Consider the following 17730-nt stretch of genomic DNA (forward strand, 5'->3'; position numbering starts at 1 on the left):
TCAGCACTCTGCAGAGTGACTTGCGAGGCACAGAGAGACTGCTAAGGAATAAAAAATGCTGCCAAAAGGTTGACTGCCGGGAAGCAGATTGACTGCCAAGATCTAGGCACTGTGTGTCCAGTTCTGGATAGCATGCCCCCAAGCATAGCACATTATAAGAGAAATAATGCAATTACATACTTCAAGCTGCACAGATCTGTATGGGAGGTATTAAGACACAGTGCTGTGATATCGTATGATCATGCAAAGCAGATGCACTGAAATATGGGTGTCAGTTAAAAATGGCGCACAGCGCCAGGGGGATAAAAAGGGCGCCCCATAGACTTACATTATATAACGCTATTTAGCGTTATAAGGCTTAAAAAATGGCGCAGGCAGTGTGCCTTACACTTATAACGCTAAATAGCGTTATAAGTGGTAAAAAATGCAGCGGGGGTCGGGGGAGGAGAGAGAGAGAGAGAGGCAGCGGGACGCTGGAGGGCGTAGGCATCGGGGGAGGATGTGCAGAGCCATACGTTACCTTGTCCCGGCCGCCGATCGCTCCTTCCCTCCGCTCCTTCTCTTCCTCCATTCGTTTACTGTAGTCCTGCAGCCGGCCAATCACCATGTGGCTTCAGTCTCCGCATGGTGATTGGCCGGCTGCAGGAATACAGCAAACGAATGGAAGGAGCGGAGGGAAGGAGCGATCGCCGGCCCAGGACAAGGTAACGTATGCCTCTGCATACATCCGATACCTATGCCCTCCAGTGTCCCGCTGCCTCTCTCCTCCAGCCCCCGCTGCCTGTACTACCGAGTACCGACCCCAGCCCCCCGCATGTTTTTTCATGGCGCACCGCTCTGCAAAACGGTAAATAGCGTTTTATTTATCGGCAGAACGGTGCGCCATTTTTCTCCCTGCGCCATTTTCGCATGTAAGCCCAACATATTTCGCTTACATGCGAAAATGGCGCAGGGAGAAAAATGGCGCACCGTTCTGCCGATAAATAAAACGCTATTTACCGTTTTGCAGAGCGGTGCGCCATGAAAAAACATGCGGGGGGCTGGGGTCGGTAAGCCTTCCTGAAGCTTCCTTGTTCCAACAATTAGGTAACTGACCATTTTGGTGGCATTCAAAACAACTGGCAGTACTGAGGTATTGCATCATAAATGAGTATGTTAGTATCACCATGACTGTGTCCTGTAGATACATGACTTTTTGTAGGATGGAAATATCTATAATCTGTAATACATGATGAATGTCTAAACATAGAACGTAACAATGCTTATGCAAACACTACAAGGAAAGACATTACCTTAATGCAGACAGGCCAGCTCCTGCATAGTTTAAATACGGCCGTTGAACCACTTCTGGATCAATTCCAAAAAAGCCAAACCTTGAAAATGGGATAAGAGCTTGGTAAGCATATCAACACTGTAGAGTACATGCAATCATTCCATGGGTCTGGAAAACTGAAAGTCAATACATTAAGGCCAGTGTTTCTTTGAAAACACAAATCACGGACGAAAACGCTCCATAGAGCCCTCAAGTAGGTGTAAACTAAAGCATTTTTTGGGGAACTTTTCCATAAAATTCAAATGAAAGGATATCTAGGAATAACGCTTTCTAAGATTCTATTTAGCATATTTAGACTAAAATAAAAAACTACAGCCAAATGTGAACCCTTCATCTAATATCACCATTGACTGAGTGTTGACCTGTTGCATGTCAATCGTGTTTTCTGCAATTTTGTAATTGTGAATGTTGAAGCACACCTGAATTATTTTGCGAACTGCGCAGGGAATCTATTGAAAATTGATTGAACAGCAGCATTGCACTGCAATGGTATGGACTGTCAATCTAACACGGCTCCTGCCCCGCCCCCAATTTTCCTAGATCTTCAGTCCTGTTCGATCGACACTGCCAATGGATTTATCATCAAAATCAACTGAAAGTTAATCAAAATTTGACGGGAATCTATTCCCTACAGATCAATCAAACCTGCAGGGAAAAGAATAGTAAAATCGATAAATGAATGGGCACCTTTAGAGCTAAAAACCATCCCACAAAGGTTAGGAAAATTATATGACATGTACTGATTGTGGGTACAACATGAGGCTACATGTCTCATGTCATCAGGGACCTTTTGTGACCCCAACATAGAAGAAGCGACATACAAGAGAAAAGTCGCAATATTAAGCATACAGGGGTCAGTAATGGCCCAGCAGGGCAAGCCAACCAATCCCTTCCTCAGAAAGTAATTGATTCTTTCTTAGAGTTTTATCACGAAGGTTACGTCTTAAACAATGAACCACATGGAATCCTCCTTGTGTTAACATTTACCAGTCTTGGTAAGTTAAAGTTGTGTTGAAGTTAAGTTGTGTTGAGGGAGCCATAAGTGGATCAAATCTGCCATTATTCCTTTCAAAGTCTCCTATCTGGTGGCTTCACATCAGACTGATTTTAGACAGTTTAGTGATTGGAACATGATCAGGAACAGTGATACATTTTTCTGGTAGTGAATCACATTCCTCTGTGGCATTGCGCAGTACAAAGCTATCATAGCATCAATCTTCTAACTGATCCAGAGTGGTTAAAGGACAACTGACCTGAGAGGGATATGGAGCCTGCCTTGTTCATCATCTTTTAAATGATGCACAATGCCTAGCTGTCCTATTGATCTTCTGCCCTTAAACGATACCCGAAGTGACTTGTGACAAGCACACTAATAACTATGCTGTGTTCCTTTTTTTCTCTTCCTGAAAGAGTTAAATATCAGGCATGTAAGTGGCCGACTCAGTCCTGACTCAAGCAGGAAGTGACTAGTGTGACCCTCACCGATAAGAAATTCCAACTATAAAAACACTTTCCTAGCAGAAAATGGCTTCTAAGAGCAGGAAAGAGATAAAAAGGGTCAATAGTTCATAGATTTTTAGCTCTGGCACACTAAAATGAATGTGTCATTGAGTAAAAACAACAGTTAAAACTTAAAAAGTAGATTTAAACATAAAATAAAACTGGAATATCTTAAAAAGTAATTTTTAGGAGAAGAAAGATAGATACAATCACTTATTTCATTAGTTTATTTTTGCTTCGGGTGTCCTTTAAAGACCTGTTTCCACTGTGCCTGAATCTGAGCCGAATCTGCAGTATTTCCCCACATGAGAGAGGCGGGAAAACACTGCCCATCTCTTCAATGGCTTGCTGCCCAGATTGCGAATCTGGATGGCATGCTGCAGATTTCTTTAGCAAACAGCTGCATCACTATAGCCGATCCATTAATTTAGGCTGTGGCTACGCAGCAGAATGGGAACCGTGAATCCTAATGGAATCTTGCTCTAATACTTTTAGGCTGATTTCACAGTGGGACGTTGCGTTTTAGGGGACGTTATGGTCGCATAACGTGCCCCTAACACAACGTCTGGTGATCTCTGATGTGGACGTCAGAGTGAGCCGCGTTGTGCAGCTCACTCTGGCGTCCGTGATGCGTACTCTTGGACGCATGCGGCATCACGTGGTCCCGCCCGGCCAATCGCCACACAGAGCGGCCGCTCCAGGATGTAAACACTGCACGTCACTGAGTGCAGTGAATATTAATTAGTCATGTGCCTGGCTGCTCTCCGCTCCTCCCCAACATTACTGAGCATGTGCAAGCAGTCTAACGCGGCTCTGCCGCTTATAAAGTACTGCATGCAGTACGTTGTCTTATGGCGCAGCGTTACTAAGTAACGCAACGTGGGCACTGTGAACAGCCCATTGAATTTTCATTGCTGTGCGGTGGGGTGCGTTACAGGCTGCTCTAACGTGCGCCTGTAACGTCCCACTGTGAAACCAGCCTTAGCCATAGATCCTGAGCAAGTATGCAGATCAGATGCTGGAATGCATTTGCCCTATGCCTGTTTCAGGTGTGTAATTCAGACATTACTGATGCATGAAAGATCAACAGGATGCCAGGCAACTGGTATTGTTTAAAAGGAAATAAATATGGCAGCCAACATATCCGTCTCAGGTCAGTTGTCCTTTAATGAATCACTTCTCAACAAAACACTTTTTCAATCAGTGAGAATCACTTGTATATACAGTATACGGTAGTCAAACCAGTAATAACTTGCATATACTGGCTGCCTCAGCAACAGGTTGATAACAGTGCCTTAATAAAATTATAAGCTAAAAAAAAAAAAAAAAAAAAAAAGTTTGCAAGTAAAATGATGTCACACACATTCAGTCATTAACGCTACTACCTTGAACTCGCCCAGCCTGTAAGGAGATTGGTGGAAGCCCAAATTAAGAGACCTAATCCAAGTCCTACGGTTTTCACTATCGGGACAACTGTAATGTTACCTGCAATCATAAAACAGAAATTGATGAAATACATTGTATAAACTGTTACTGTGATATAAAGTCATGTAGCACTCACACATTTTTTCTAGAGTCCTCTACAAAATACAATGAAAAATTCACATCAATAATGGTTTCTCCACGAAGCTCTTCCAACATAGCAGCGTCTTCGTGGATTACGCCTTGGAAAGCCCTGGGGTGCATCTGGTTGGCGCAGATGCCCATATGTGTTTATATCTTTTTGTTTTTTTGCCATGTAGTTGAGCCCTGCAGAGCTGTGTGTTACGGCCTGATGAAGGGCATAATTGTTCAGTAAAACTGCCCGAAACGAACATGTGTCGTTGCCACTTTTAACACATCCATCAATCAAGGCTTGCAACAAAAACATCAAATCAAGCCAAAGTATTGTTATTATTGGTCTCAGTCATTAGTGTTGTTGATTACACAAAGACGAATCATGTGGAACCAAAGATACTGTTTTTAATGTTTTTTGTACTAATAAAGTTTATATGAACAAGTTTTTTTGCACTAGAAAACGGCATTCGATTTCCTCTTTTTCACAATTTGAGTCCTTTCCATAAAGTCATAAAGTTCTCCACGAAGCTCCCAATCTAATGTCCCGGCCTGATATTGGGGCCAATCTAGGGAGCTACCAGTATGTTTTTGAGATGTGGGACAGAACTGGAGGGACTAGAAGAAACACAGGCACACATGTGGAAAACATACAAGCTCATGCATACAAAACATAGTCTAGAAACATGCAAATAGTGTTCTAGTCAAGTAGTTTGGAGTGTTGGCAACCTAGCCAACATAAATTCCTCAATTCCCGTGGAAGTTTCGACACAAGTGTCACAATGCTAGCGCTTCAACTTATTATGGATCAGATTTCTGCTGAACTCTAAGATCAGGGGCACATGGTAGTAACATCAATGACTACTACCTAATGAATTTCCAGATCAGGCATAATCCATTTTTTCACAAACTGGCTAATATTCAACTCATGCGCAGCTAGTTTTAGCAAGGAGATTGTGAAAAAAAAAATACATGAACAAGCCATTGCAGTAGACTGAATAGGTAGGGAAAGAGAAAAAGGCTGATAAGTGGAGAGGGTTTTTAAGAATTGTTTTTATAACCACGTGTCAATGAGAAGCATACAACATCAAGGATAGTTCAAAAAGTAAAAAACATTTAGGGCAAGTGTGAAAGAGGAAGTGGTATGAGGAATATGGAATGAGAGATCCATCACTACAAGGAGCCAAGCTAACATCAAAGGCAAACGTTTGATTGCTGTGAGCAAGTTCTATTGTACTGGCTGGCATATATGTGGCGACTTGAAAAGTAAGACCGGGCCTTATATTAACCTTTTACTCCAAAAGATCTGATATGGTTTACTTTCAGGGGATGTCTTATTTTCCCATGAACAATCCAATATCTATCCATCCATGTCATAACATTCTAGATCATGGTAACTCTCCAAACCCTAAACTCCATCATTAGTTTCTTATGTCTCTACAGTCGTTCCCTTTTCCATGATCAACTCTCGACTCTTAAAGTGAACCCGAGTTGAAAATAAACTGATGAGATAACCAATTATATGTATCCTCTTACTTGTAAAAATGACTATTTTAAGTATCCTAGGGTTTTCTTTCACATTTAAACATTTACAAAGTAGGTTGAATGTTTTACTGTCACTAATCAGTGGCAGCCTATTAAGTCTCCCAGAGTTAGAAAAAGGTCAATAGTTCATGTATTTTATCTCTCCCTGCACTCAGAAGTTGTATTCTGCCAGAAAAACTTAATAGCTGTAATGTGCTGTTTACTATATTCCTGACAAGGCACCAACAAGACAGAAGCTGTCACTTCGATGCCTAGAAATGAACTCTTTCAGGCAGCAAAATAAAACAGCCTGCCTATTAATATGTTTTGTACTTTATATATCACCTCGGGTACACCTTAATGTCTTGGGTCTCATGGAGTCTTTTGAGTGCAATTCTTTTGAGGGCGTCTGATTTTAATCGTGAAGGGTCTATCTGTCCTGCTGCATTCTATTGCCAATTGATTTTACAAATTGTAACGGGTTTATTTCTGGGAGTAGGGCTTATATTTTGAGCATCCTCAAAAATCCTGGAAAAACGTGCTCATTTTCGGAAAAAGAGGGTAGGGTTTAGGTCTACTTTATAGGTTTTGTGTTGACGTCCAAGGATGGAGTCTCTCGGATTGAGTGTAGGATGGAGTTCGATAGATTTAGGAAGACCTGAAAACTATGTTTTTAAGTGGGTCCTGGTTGGGAGTGATCCAGTTACCTTTTTGCGACCGTATAAGATGCACTTTTTCTACCAAAAAAATGGAGCGAAAAGGTCTCTGCGTCTTATATGGCAAAGGAAGGGAATTACCGACTTATGAGCACCCACCGATACAAACACCACCACGTTGGGCACTCCCTGCATGGTCCCTTGTGTGCCATCCGCTACCTGGTGAGTGTTTCTGGCTCCCCCTGTTTGGTGAGCCCCTTCCCTTGTGTGACTGCCCCCCCTCGCCCGGTGTAATTAGCGTAACACATTGAGTGCCCACTGCCTCTAAACTCCCCCCCCCTTGTGTGTGTGTGCGCGCTCCCCTCCCTCCCTCCCATGTCTCCGCTCATCCCCCAGTGTAATTAGCATGTTAGCGGCTCTTTCTTACCTAGTCCAGTGGCTCCGAGTGGTCGCAAACCTGCCTCCTTTCTCACGGCTCACCCTAGTGATGGCTTCTGCTGATGACGCAATCATCAGAAGCCATCATTAGAGAATTTGTTTTCAAGGTATATGGTGTGTGTAGGATCTTCATTTAAAAGAATACATCCAAGGTATGAAAAAAAAAAAAAAAAAAAAAAAAAAGGATCCACTTATCTGGGGCTTCCTCCAGCCCGTGGCAGCCGTCCTGTGCCCTTGCCGCAGCTCTGGTGGCTCCCGGTCTTCTCCGCTGACGCAGCCGACCTCGCCAGGTCGGGTTCCGGGTCGGCTTCTTCTGCACTCCACTGCGCGGGTCACTTGGCCTCTCCGACGTCATCAGGACGGTACTGGGCAGGCGCAGAACTACTGCACCTGCACAGTACCGTCCTGATGACGTCGGAGAGACCACGTGACCCGTGAGATGGAGCGCAGAAGAAGCCGGCCCGGAACCTGACCTGGCGAGGTCGGCTGCACCAGCGGAGAAGACCGGGAGCCACCAGCCAGGTAAGTGGATTTTTTTTTTTGTAGCTTGGATCACTCCTTAAAGGGCACTGAAGAAAGAGGTGTACAGAGACTGTCATATTTATTCCCTTTTAATCCATACCAGTTGCCTGGCAGTCCTGCTGGTCTATTTCTCTGCAGTAGTATCTGAATAACACCAGAAACAAGCATGCAGCTAGTCTTGTCAGATCTGACTTTAAAGTCTGAAACACCTGATCTGCTGCATGCTTGTTCAGGGGCTATGGCTAATAGTATTAGAGGCAGAGGGTGAGCAGGGCTGCCAGGCAACTGGTATTGCTTAAAAGGAAATAAATATGGCAGCCTCCGTATACCTCTATCTTCAGTTCCCCTTTAAAAGCTTTGAGAGTCAGCACATTTACTAGCAACCAGTGGAGAGTTTGCACTGTGAGCAGTGGAGAAAGTCACTGTTACTGCAGAGGTATGTAGTTAAAGCAGGCTTATTCCTTTACCTGTGGCCCAGACACATCCTCCAACCATCGCAAGCGGCCAGAATTTTGGGCAGCGAAGAATTAAATTAACCACTAAAGCTACAATCCATATTGAGGCACATAGAATCCACTGGAAGAACATACCTAAAAAAAGACAAAATATGTTGTTATGTAAGGACCCACACGAAAGAAGGTGGATTTCTAGCTTAGGCAAACTTTTTTTTAACCCGAATTCTCAAAATGCATATTTTTAATTAAAGAGAACTCATTGAAAGACATCAACAAAAACAGTCTTTTGCTTTTATGAAAGCATAAATATAAATGTTGAATGAAATGGATTTTCTTGGGAAACTAAAACTGCAGAAGGAAGCAGATTTCCCTTTCTCTTAGTTCTTCTTAGTTCTGGGCAATGTTCCTTCTCTGTGCAGTGATCTGGAAACTGACTAATGGGATGCTCAACAAGAAGCAGTGGGAAGGGAATCTGCACCCAGAATAAAATGGTTAATTAGCCTAGGTGGAGTACAATCATTTAAATATTGCTTAGTGGATGAAAAATTATACTGGTACCAAAATTAACTTTTACAAGGCTCTTTAAAATGACCTTCTGTTCCAGCATAGGTTTTCAAGAAATGGAAAAGAAACGTATGTCTTGGGCTATTATACAAAAGTGGTAAAAAAAAAAAAAAAAAAAAAAGGGAGGCCATCACTATGGTCTGGTATGACACTCAAGAAATACTGCATTAAAATCGTGTCATTTTGGATGGAATATCTTGATTCACCTTGTAGTGTCTTAATATGGCAAAATCACACCTACATGTGTGCATGCAAGTTGAAAGATGTACAGGTAGTCCCTGACTTACGAATGCCCGACTTACGAACGACCCGCCGATACGAACAGCATGGATTCTCTGTTTGTATGGGAACAAGCCAAAAAAAATGTTCAAATTGGACTTGTAGTTTTTGAGAAAAATCGATTAAAAAAAAAATGGATTTTAAACTTGTATTAGCAGGTACAAAAGGCAGAGGTGACACAGAGGTGACACAGAGGGGGACACTGGAGGCTCAGGGGGGCACAGACGAGGTACAGGGGACAGAGATGGCACAATGTTCCAACTGAAGAACAGATTCAGGTTAAGAACAAACCTACAGTCCCTATCTCGTTCATTAACCGGGGACTACCTGTATTTGCCAAGCATGAGATCCCCCCCCAATTAAAGGTGATGTTTATTAATTATAAAACACAAAGAAAAAAACAGCAAAAACAACAAATGTAGAACAGTCTGCAGCACATTATAGCATGCATCTAGACACCTAAATGATGACAGAGAGAACATAACAATTTAAGAAGGCAATCAAAGAAAGTGTTATGGCAAATAAACATAGAAAGTAGTTTTCTTTAGTCAGGTTGACTGCAAAGGTAAAATACTGTAAAGAGAATAGAACAGTGTGATGGGGAAAAACAATTACCAAAAATAAATTAATAAAAAAACCAGAACCAATTAAAAAGCCATTTAACCACTTCAGGACCATAGGCTTACACCTACCCAGTGACCGGGCTATTTTTTGCAATTCAGGCCACTGCAGCTTTAAGGGCTCACTGCAGGGCCATACAACTCGGCACACACGTGATTCCCCCCCCCCTTTTCTGCCCACCAACAGAGCTTTCTGTTGGTGGGCTCAGATTCCTTGTGCAGTGTTTGTTTTTTGTATTTGTTTATATAGTTTATTCAATAAATTTCCTTATTTTTGTATTTAATACCCCCTCCCTCTGCTAGCCAATGACAGTGATCGGCTCTTGTGCCTCCCCAGGGAACAGGCGAGTGACACGGCTGTCCCCAGTACAGTGCTGCCGTAGATCACAGCACTGTACAATGTAAATAGTCTCCTAGCAGCGATCACCGCTGGGAGACTGATGAAGGAGCGGAGCTGGGCGTGTGATCCCCTGCAAACCACGCCCCAAGGACTTAACGCAAATTGGCGTGAGGCGGTCTTAAGGCAGTTAAGACTGTGTCTCATTTTGCACTCCGCTGGTTCCTACCCACAAAATATTGCACATACACTGCTTTCATGACCTGCATTTCTTAACCACTTCAGCCTACAGTGTCGAAAATCGTATGCATCCGAGCAAAGTTCACCTCCCATTCATTCGCCATGAACGCTACTTATCCCAAATAATTGTTCTATATCTTGTTTTTTCTGCCACTAATTGGGCTTTTTTTTTGCGTGGTACATTTTGCTAAGAATTATTTTTTTCTAAATCCATTTTAACAGGAAGATTAAGAAAGAAATGGAAAAAAATCATTATTTCTCAGTTTTTGGCCATTATAGTTTAAAATTACCGGTAATACATGCTACTGTAATTAAAACTCATGTATTTTATTTGCCCATTTGTCCCGGTTATTACACCGTTTAAATTATGTCCCTATCACAATTTATGGCTCCGATATTTTACTTAGAAACAAAGGTGCATTTTTTCAATTTGCATCCATCACTATTTACAAGCTTATAATTTTTAAAAAATATAATAAGATACTCTCTTTACATGTATATTTAAAACATTCAGACCCTTAGGTAACTATTTCTGTGTTTTTTGTTTGTTTTTTTAATTGTAATTTTTAAAAAAAAAATTTATTAAAAAATGTATTTGGGTAATTTTAGGTGGGGGAGGGAAACAGATAATTTTAAATGTAAAAAATGTATGTGGGTGTAGTTTACTATTAGGCCACAAGATGGCCACGGTCAAAAAAGTCCTGGAGCGTGCGATCACGCTTCCAGGAACTACAAGGAGGCTGTGAATTTTTTTTTGCAGAAATACCGCGCTCTCTGATTAGAGAGCGTTGTGTTTTCTGCGGGGAACTTCGATCGGTGAATGGGAATTATATTCCCATTCACTGATCAGGGGGGTAACGGCAGGCAGCGGGCGCGATCGCGCGCCTCAGGCAGCGGCACAGTCTATCTCGACGGATATATCCGTCCAGATAGACTTAAGTGGTTAAACTACACCTGAAGTCAGAGGAATACAGAGGCTGACATATGCATTTCATTTTAAGCAATGGACACTGCCTGGCTGTCCCCACGATCCTCTTCCTCTAATACTTTAAGCCATAGACCCTGAAAAAGCATGCAGATCAGATGTTTCTGAAAGAAGTTTGACTAGAATAACCACAAGATTGTTTCAGGTGTGACTACACTACTGCAGCCAAGTGGATCAGCAGGACTGCCAGGCAACTGGTATTGCTTAAAAACAAATAAATATGGCAGCCTTCATATACTCACTTCAGGTTACCTTTATCATATAAAAGGAGACTAAAAAGTGGTCATGATTCTAACCCAATTTCGGACTTGGCCAGATAGTGGACCGCTCTCCCCAGCACCTGAGACTGAGGAGCAGCAGCAGAATGGCTGCCACTGGTGGTAATGTTTGCTATATTTTAAATGAGGATTAACGGATGCTAGATTTTGTATTTGTGGTAATGATGGAGAGAGAGAGAGGAGAGAGAGGAGAGAGAGGAGAGAGAGGAGAGAGAGGAGAGAGAGGAGAGAGAGGAGAGAGAGGAGAGAGAGGAGAGAGAGGAGAGAGAGGAGAGAGAGGAGAGAGAGGAGAGAGAGGAGAGAGAGGAGAGAGAGGAGAGAGAGGAGAGAGAGGAGAGAGAGGAGAGAGAGGAGAGAGAGGAGAGAGGAGAGAGAGGAGAGAGAGGAGAGAGAGAGGAGAGAGAGAGAGAGAGAGAGAGAGAGCTGCGGACTCTCTACATACCTTGGATTCTAGGACTACAAGAGGCTTTGGACTGCAACAGTGTTTACACAATGGACCCGACTTCTGTTTATGCTGCCAGAATCCACAGTGCTTGAACTAAGGTTCTAGGGCCTAGGCACACACAGCAGTGATCACTCAAGAGGTGGCACAGAAAGGGGTGTTGTAAATCTCAAGACCGCAATCAGTACATTAGAGGGGAGGGGACAGAGGGTGGGGGTTTAGTTGGGGTGTGGAGTTGTAGGGGGTAGTGATTTCTGGTCATGCCCCTGAATGACTGATTAATATGACACATAATGCAAGGTCAAAAACAGTGGAATACCATCTCCGGTGTCAAACTTCTTCACTGGCACAAAATTGGAACCAAACAGAATAACAGATATGGCAGAAGAAGTGAAGCCAATGGCAAGATTGGAACTGTTATTGTCAAGGGTGTTGTTGGTGTTGGCCCACCAGATCTCCATGACTGCTACTCCTCGGGCTTCTACTATTGGATCTTTGGAGTTTCTAAAACAAAAAAAAGGGAAAAAGCTGACTCCATAAGTACCGTAAGTCATAACAGAAAATTAATAAATTGCATTCCAAACAACTACAGAAAGAAGATTGCACAGGGAAAGGTTAAACCTTTTGGACCCAAACAGTCGCTGTAACATACTTCCAATGATCCTGGTGAATAGGGATGTGATAATAACCAGAGAAAAAGGACTGCAAGGAAACTCCATCCTGAAAAATGTCTGTAAATCAGGAAGGCATTCAAGACCTTTAGAGCAATGATGTGGGAGAAATTACCATTTGTTTTTGGTACCAGCAACCTCAACAGGAACTTCCTCAATCACCCACTTCTGAGACAAACTGACAACTGCAGCCTCCATCACTTACTGAAGGACCTAGGACTAATCTGTACCTCTGTCCAATCAACTGTAAGTATTTATTTTAAGATATCTTCTAATTCCAAAAGAGTTGTACCTGAACTGACATAGGATGCAATGAGATAAACGTAGGTACATATAGTACCCAACATAGAATTTGCCTTGCCGGCGTTCACTTTTTATTCTTTCCATGGTTTATCTGTGCTCAAAATGTTTTACATTCATGGTGAGTTGTATCACAGTGTTTCAGTTTCCCCCTCATAGTCTGTCCCAGCATTCTTGTGTCCACTTTAACAGTCTGCCCTAGCGTTCGTGTCCTCCTCAAACTGTGCCTCAACATTCCAGTGACTTTCTCACAGTGTGTTTCAGCATTCCAGTGTCCTCCTTTCAACGTGTCTCAGAATTCCAGTGCCCACTTCATATTGTGTCCCACCATTTCAATGCCACCCTCAGAGCATCCTACCATTCCAGTTTCCCTCTCCTAGGCTGGTTTCAGAGTGGGACGGTAAAGTTCCACGTTACAGCAGCCAGTAACGCAGCCTAACTCACAGCACTGTAAAATCAATGTGCTGTTCACAGTGCACACGTTGGGTTACATAGTAACGCAGCACGTTTAAACAAAGTGCTGCATGCTGTACGTTATACTGGGCTAAGCAGCGTTAGACTGTTTGCAGATGCTCAGTAATGTTGGAGGAGGAGGTCTCCCCTCCTCCTCCGCAGCCAGCCACCTGGCTAATTAATATTCGCTGCACTGTGGAGACTCATGGTGGGACTGTAGTGATGTCCGGATCATGAACGAATCGTTCATTTGATCCGGATCTTTTTTGTGAGTCGAATCATCCAGATCATCACAATGAAAGATTCGGTTCACAGTGGATGTCTGTCTGGAAGAAGCACGAACATACAGAATGTACAGTGCAGGGAAAGTCCCGTCCTGCTAGTCATTTCACCCCCAGTCTGCTTACCTAGTAAAATGATTCAAATGATTCTGTTCAAAGATCCGGATCTTTTCAATGATCCGATTCAAATCATCCGAATCCTTAAAAAGATCCAGACTTCCTATCACTAACCTGGAGCGGCTGCTTTGAGAGCTGCATAACGCAGCTCAATCTGACTTCAACACCACCATGCGCTGCGTTAGGGGCACTTTATGCGACCATAACGTCCTCTAAAACGCAACGTCTTGGTGGGAAAGTAGCCTTAGTGTGTCCCTACATACTCAGTGGTTCTTATAGCATCCTGGGGCACTTACTTAATTCCTCACACTGTCCTGCCAGGGCAAAAGGTAACTTGGACCCCACCCAGCAAAGTCAGCCCTGGTGCCCCCAAGTGGCCGCTCCCCCGCCCGCCCGCAGGAGGTCTCCTCTTGGCTTCTCCTCAGGGCCCCTGCACGATGAGTAGCTGCATTGTAGTACTTCACCTGTCCCAGTGGCTGCTCCATTTGTGCTCTGTCTTCTATCCCACTTCCTGCCTCTTCTACATGCAGTGCATTTTATGTGTAAATAAATGTGTTCTCTAAGACTGAACTGCTCATGCGCAGGACTCTCACACCGGCCGGCGCAATGACAGAGTGCATGCAAGGACTCACACGGGCGACTTCAGGCTGAAGTCGCCAATTAATGGAGCCGCCAGCGTGACCGGGAGAGGAGCGAGGAGGAAACCGGGGAGCTCGGGGGCTGGAGGAAGCCACAGGTAAGTGGAAATTCCATTTTCGCTTGAGCTCAGGGTCCCTTTAAGGTCTGCTTTGGCCGAGAATCTAGCATGCACAGGAGTTTCCTGATGTGGCCTAAAGATCTGGCATGCCGGAGCTTAATGGCGGGAATACACGGGACGTTTCCGCGGCTCGATTATGTCGCCAGATCGATTCTCGCTTGTCCCCGTGGGCGATTCTCTTATCTTCTGCTCATTTTCCTTATCTTTTTCTATTGTCCCACCCGCGGTATCAAGCGTGGAATCGATCCGGCGGGTGATCGGACACGTCGGAAATGATCAATCGAGCCATCTAATGGAAACGCACCGTGTATTCCCGGCATTAGAGACACCTATTCACCACACTCAGTTATGCACAGCACATGGTCTTTCCTCCCTCTCCAAAGCAACAGACACTTCTGGGCTAGAGATACGTCTGTTGAGCACTTAGCTCCTATCTGCCACCCAAGGAATCAAGTCCCGAACTGTGCAGGCGACAGTACTTCTACATGAGCTGAACTGAATTTTACACAGGGCTGATGAGGGGGCAAATTATACAATAATTTACAGCTTGATTAACCTCTTCTTGACTGACACAGTACAAATCTACATCCAGCAGGTGGTGCTGTGGCCCTGACTGGACGTAAACTCTACGTTGCAGTAAATTGCGCGTCCCTGTGGATACCGCCGATCTCGCCGTTCTGCACCCGCCGCAATTCGCTCGCTCTGTCGTCTCATAGAGCCGTTCAGAAGCTGCTATCATTGGCTCCTGGCCCTGTCATCACTGTAAGCCAATCCCATTGGCTTACATTGATTGACAGGGTCAGAAGGCAATGATAGCGGCTCCTAACTGGCACACAGCAATCTGCCGTCATAGAGACAGCAGCGAGAGGAGCCTGCTGCGGAGAAAGAACGGCGTGACGGGTGGGAGCGACAGATTATTGCTGTGATTCATCAGTAAGCGCTGTTGTACAGTACCAGCAGTCTCTGGTCCTTAAGGGGGAAGAGACTGCTGGTACAAAAGTGGTTAAGTAAAGCAAATCTGAAGTCATTTAAAAAAAACAAATAACAAACTAAATACTTCCATCAGTAGAGGGAAGCCTCTGCAATTCTCCAGAGGCTTCCCTGATCCTCTTAGACCCCTCTGCTGCTGTCCGGAAGCGAATTCTTCTTCGCAGCCATGCTCGCCTGTGTACGAGAGCGGCCACAGTGCCTGTGCAAGTTCTGGCTGCTCCTGTGCAGTAGCACAAAGCCACACATGCACTGATGAAAAAGCTGCGCACGAGCAGCTTTATGCTACTGCGCAGGCGCATCCAGGTCTCACGCAGGCACAGTGTGGACAAGCTCATACATGGAGGGGAGTGCGGCCACAAGCAGCATATTCAACGTTACTGTCTAATATGTTTAGAGGGACCCAGCGCTGGAATGGAGTGGTGTAAGAAGATAGGGGAAGTGTCTGGATTATCCAGAGAATATATATATATATATATATATATATATATATATATATATATATATATATATATATACATATATATACATAGATATACATAGATATACATAGATAGATAGATAGATAGATTTCAGGTACACTTTAAACTATAATTTAATCATTCAGTCCCAAGTCTGATTAGCCCTGGCTCCAGTACCTTAAATAAAAACGAGACAAAACATGCCAGAGCGGTATAAACGCTCATCTCTAGGTACCACTCCAGCAGCAAAGAAATATTGGATAAAGAGTAAATATAGCATTGCTCTCTAGTTACCATTTCAGATTCACACATCTTGTTCTGCAGTGATAGTCCTCAAGGACAGTACATACTGCCAAGTATCAGCAATGCTATATTTTTTACTATTATTATTATTATAATAATGCACATATATTATGTCACAATACACAATCGCTACTTCACCGGTACAGAGAACTGGACAAGTCTATCTATTCATTCCATACACTGTAATGAAACCTGTATCAAGCAATGACGCTGATCTGGCTATCGTGTGCATAAAAAAAGTGCTCAAACAAACCCAACTTACACTATCACTTACGATTGTGTTCAATCCATTGACATAGATAGCAGCGTTTATAGTAATGAAGCTTTTAGTTTCCTGATTTCCAGCTGCACAGAACAGATCAGAAGACTTTCTTCCTGGTCACATGACACCCAGGTCAGCTCAGCTCAGCATTGTCTTGGCTTACCTCCAATTACAAAGCAGCCACGTGACCCAGCATATGGGCGTGTCTGAGTGTCTTGTTGTCATAACTCAGTGCATATGTAATCATCATTGTCCTCCTGCTTCTCCTGTTAGCATGACTGTCTGCAATGTCCACAGTCAGTTCTAGCTACAGCGTCACTGATTTGCATTTAGTTCTGTGGCCATGCCATGTGTTAGAAAAGTAAGGTAAACAGGGTTTAGACGTTTTGCTTATTTCAGTTACTAAGACGTAGATTTAAATCAATAAACTGATGCTCTGAATTAGAAAGTCATTTCTTTATTAAATGGACACCCTTTCTGTTATACAGACTGTTCTTATTAGCAATATAAGTTATTGATATACAAGCTGTAATCTGAGTTGCAACCTGGGCTCACCGCCGTCAAGCCGCACGGACCCATCGCTCTCGAAGTTCGCTCCAGTCTGAAAGCAGAGCTCCACAAGCAGTTCGAGCCAATTACGTTGACCCAAGCTTTGCTGTCATACTGACAGCAGGGTGGGTGACAGTGTTGCCAACTCATCCCTTTAATTACGGACACATATGAATTATACAGGTTTCGTGGCTAGGTAGATGCAGTTAAGGCACTGATTATGTGTAAGTAGCCCCAGAACCTGTATAACTTAGATGCAGAGCTGGGACAAGGTCCTCCAGCACCCAAGGTTGAGACATCAAAGTGCGCCCCTCCATCCCTGCCACCCCAGCCATCACACACTGATTGCTATTAGACTAAAAAGCGCCACAGGGGCCACAACCTCCCCAACACCTTAAGATCTAGTTATCTGGCTTGCAGTCACTGCCATGAACTCCCTTTTCTTATTTCTTTCTGCTTCAAACACAATTAGGAATGACAGCTGAATGAATTGTGCGTCCCCTCCTACACTGCGCCCTGAGGCTGGAGCCTCTCCAGCCTATGCCTCGGCCCGGCCCTGCTTAGATGTGTCAGTAATTAAAGGGATGAGTTGGCAACACTGGTGGGTGAGTGTGCTGCAGCCGAGGAAGCATGTGACGGGGTAATTAAATCTATGCCCTGGCAGCAGTGTTGCCAACTCATCCCTTTAATTACTGACACATATGATTTATACAGGTTTTGTGGCTAGGTAGATGCAGTTAAGGCACTGATTATGTGCAAATAGCCCCAGAACCTGTATAACTTAGATGTGTCAGTAATTAAAGGGATGAGTTGGCAACACTGCCTGGCAGGGATAACAGGTCCCCAGCAATTGGCCTGGTCT

General features: G+C 43.8%; 1 protein-coding gene across 2 annotated transcripts in view; it reads right to left on the reverse strand.

The window, feature by feature from the left end:
* The window catches only part of TMEM144 (transmembrane protein 144), a 35571-nt gene extending 19121 nt beyond the window's left edge, over positions 1–16450 (reverse strand). Inside the window, exons 1-5 of one of the 2 annotated variants that reach the window (XM_068278870.1) lie at positions 16332–16450; positions 12047–12231; positions 7995–8117; positions 4219–4318; positions 1293–1373 (exon numbers count right to left, since the gene is read on the reverse strand). In XM_068278870.1, the coding sequence (XP_068134971.1) occupies positions 1293–1373; positions 4219–4318; positions 7995–8117; positions 12047–12188 (446 nt within the window). In that variant the 5' untranslated portion in view covers positions 12189–12231; positions 16332–16450. Of the gene's footprint in view, positions 1–1292; positions 1374–4218; positions 4319–7994; positions 8118–12046; positions 12232–16319 lie in introns of both variants that reach the window. The other variant, XM_068278871.1, reaches the window with a different exon arrangement.
* Between the last annotated feature and the right edge of the window lie 1280 nt (positions 16451–17730).

The sequence above is a fragment of the Hyperolius riggenbachi genome, chromosome 1 (assembly GCF_040937935.1).
Source record: "Hyperolius riggenbachi isolate aHypRig1 chromosome 1, aHypRig1.pri, whole genome shotgun sequence".
NCBI classification, from domain to species: Eukaryota; Metazoa; Chordata; class Amphibia; order Anura; family Hyperoliidae; genus Hyperolius; species Hyperolius riggenbachi.